The 3,032-nt window shown below is 41.6% G+C and overlaps 1 protein-coding gene across 1 annotated transcript in view; it reads left to right on the forward strand.

The window, feature by feature from the left end:
• Positions 1-2,504, forward strand: part of LOC138860595 (uncharacterized) — a 6,696-nt gene extending 4,192 nt beyond the window's left edge. The window contains exon 4 of the mRNA XM_070118449.1: positions 2,118-2,504. Within this exon, the coding sequence (XP_069974550.1) occupies positions 2,118-2,504 (387 nt within the window). The remainder of the gene's footprint in view (positions 1-2,117) is intronic.
• Positions 2,505-3,032: the final 528 nt, after the last annotated feature.

The raw sequence follows: 3,032 nt of genomic DNA on the forward strand, positions 1-3,032 counted from the left end.
AACGAAAAAAGAAGGTATGTTCATCATTATTCTATCATCAAAAATAAACAAATGAATAACATAAAAGAATATGAAAGTAGAAAAACGAAAAACGAAAAAAATGAGGTATATCTATGATTATTCTAATATCATCAAAAAAAGAAAAAAGAAATAAGATAAAGGAATATGAAAGTAGGAAAACGAAAAACGAAAAAAATAAAAGATAAAAATAAAAGAATATGAAAGTAGAAAAACGAAAGAAAAACGAAAAAAGAAAGTATGTTTATTATTCTATCACCCAAAAAAATAAAATAAAAATAAAACAAAAAAATAAATAAAATAAAGGAATATGAAAGTAGAAAAACGAAAGAAATCGAAAAAAGAGGTATGTTTATTATTATTCTAATATCATAAAAAGATAAAAAAAAAATAAAAAAATAGAAAAATAAACATTAGAAATAAAAGAATATGAAAGTGGAAAAACGAAAAACGAAAAAAAGAAGGTATATCTATTATTCTATATGAAAGTAGAAAAACCGAAAGAAAAACGAAAAAAATGAGGTATGTTTATTATTCTAATATCATAGAAAAATAAAAAAATAAAAAATAATAAAAAAATAGAAAATGAAAATAAAAGAATATGAAAGCGGAAAAACGAAAGAAAAAAAGAAAGAAATGAGGTATGTTTATTATTATTCTATCATCAAAAAAAAAAAAAAAAAAAATAATAATAATAATAAAACTGAAAAAAATAAATAAAATAATAGAAAAAGAAGGTAGAAAACCGAAAGAAAAACGAAAAAAATGAGGTATGTTTATTATCATTCCAATAGCCATCCTCTCCCTCCCTCTCCCTCCCTCCCTCCCTCCCTCTCCCTCCCTCCCTCCCTCCCTCTCCCTCCCTCCTCCCTCCCTCCCTCCCCCTCCCTCCCTCCCTCCCTCCCTCCCTCCTCTCCCCTTCCTCCCTCCCTCCTTTCCTTCCCTCCCTCCCTCCTCCCTCCCTCCCTCCCTTTCCTCTCCCTTCCTCCTTTCCCTCCCTCTCCCTCCTTCTCCCTCCCTCTTTCCTTTCCTTCTCCCTCCCTTCTCCCTCCCTCCTTTCCTTCCTTCCCTTTCCTCTCTCCTTCTCCCTCCCTTCCTCCCTCCTTCCCTCCTCCTCCTCCCTCCCTCCCTCCCTCCCTCCCTCCTCCCTCTCCTCCCTCCCTCCTCTCTCCTCCCCTTCCTTTCCCTCTCTCTTTCTTTCTCCCTCCTCTCCCTCCTCTCCCTCCCTCCCTTCCTCCCTCCCTTTCCTCTTCCCTCCCTCCCTCCCTCTCTCCTCCCTCCCTCCTCTCCTCCTCCCTCCCTCCTCTCCTCCCTCCTCCCTCCCTCCCTCCCTCCCTCCCTCCCTCCACAGCTGGGTCTCGATTCGAAGCCCAGGCATCGTGGTCGCTGAGTGAGTCTCATTCATGACTCCAGAACGAGGTTGTGTTGCCTCCAGTCAGACGGGGATTGCATAGTGGGACAGCGGTTCAGTTCGTGTGGATCGGGGGGGTGTTCTGTTCTCTTGGCTCTCTCTTTTTTCTCTTTCCATTTTCCCGTTTTTCGTTGTTGTTTTTTCTCTCTAGGCTCTTTTTTTCTGGTTTTCGTTTTCTTTTTTTTTTGTTTTTTTTTTCTTTCTTTCCTTTTCTGGTCCTTTTTTGTTTTTCTGTCTTTGTCTTCTGTTTCTTTGTCTCTCTCCGTTTCTTAGCTCCTGTCTTTCTCTCTGTATGTCTCCTCTTTCTCTCTCTCTCTCTCTCTCTCTCTCTACCTCTCCCTTTCCCTCTCCCTTTCTCTCTACCTCTCTACCTCTGCCTCTCCCTCTCTACCTATACCCCTCCCTCTCTCCCTCCCCTCCCCCACCTCCTCTGTACATCCCCCTCATTATCTCTCCCTCCACCCCTGCCCCCCCAAATCTCTGTTCTCCCCCCTCCCCCTCCCTTCATTCTCTCTCGTTTGTGCCAAAACCTGTGTGAGTGTGAATGGCCATTTCTTGTAACCAGACGGATAAGGAGTGAAAGAATATTGAGGCGTCAGTCGAGCATCTCCGTATCCGAGCACCTGCCTCTTGTGCACCGCTGACGGAAACTGACTTCTCCGTATCTCTCGCTTCCCCTTATTTACAGAAAAATAAAAAAAAAGAAAGCCAAAGATACGATCACAAGAAAGCCAAAGATACGATCACAAGAAAGCCAAAGATACGATCACAAGAAAGCCAAAGATACGATCACAAGAAAGCCAAAGATACGATCACAAGAAAGCCAAAGATACGATCACAAGAAAGCCAAAGATACGATCACAAGAAAGCCAAAGATACGATCACAAGAAAGCCAAAGATACGATCACAAGAAAGCCAAAGATACGATCACAAGAAAGCCAAAGATACGATCACAAGAAAGCCAAAGATACGATCACAAGAAAGCCAAAGATACGATCACAAGAAAGCCAAAGATACGAATCACAAGAAAGCCAAAGATACGATCACAAGAAAGCCAAGGATACGATCACAATAAAAGCCAAAGATACGATCACAAGAAAGCCAAGGATACGATCACAAGAAAGCCAAAGATACGATCACAATAAAAGCCAAAGATACGATCACAATAAAAGCCAAAGATACGATCACAACACTTTAAAGAAATGAAATAGATCCTAATGATATCGGAATCTCACGCGTGGTGGCTATGGCGATAGAACATTAGAACACATGAACAGTTATAATTGAGACCAAACACGGGTTCTTCTCATTGGGTCACTGCTGTTGGCGAAACGGGTTTATTTTTTTTTCTTCCGTGTCACTGTTCGTGGCTTCTTGGGTCTGTAGCAAAGTCCCTGCCGGTTGTTGCCTGACTCTGCATGTTTTGGCTCTCTCTCTCTCTCTCTTTGTCTCTGTCTCTGTCTCTCTCTCTCTCTCTCTCTCTCTCTCTCTTTGTCTCTGTCTCTGTCTCTCTCTCTCTCTCTCTCTCTCTCTTTGTCTCTGTCTCTGTCTCTCTCTCTCTCTTTGTCTCTGTCTCTGTCTCTCTCTCTCTCTCTCTCTTTGT

The sequence above is a fragment of the Penaeus vannamei genome, chromosome 42 (assembly GCF_042767895.1).
Source record: "Penaeus vannamei isolate JL-2024 chromosome 42, ASM4276789v1, whole genome shotgun sequence".
Classification (NCBI taxonomy): domain Eukaryota; kingdom Metazoa; phylum Arthropoda; class Malacostraca; order Decapoda; family Penaeidae; genus Penaeus; species Penaeus vannamei.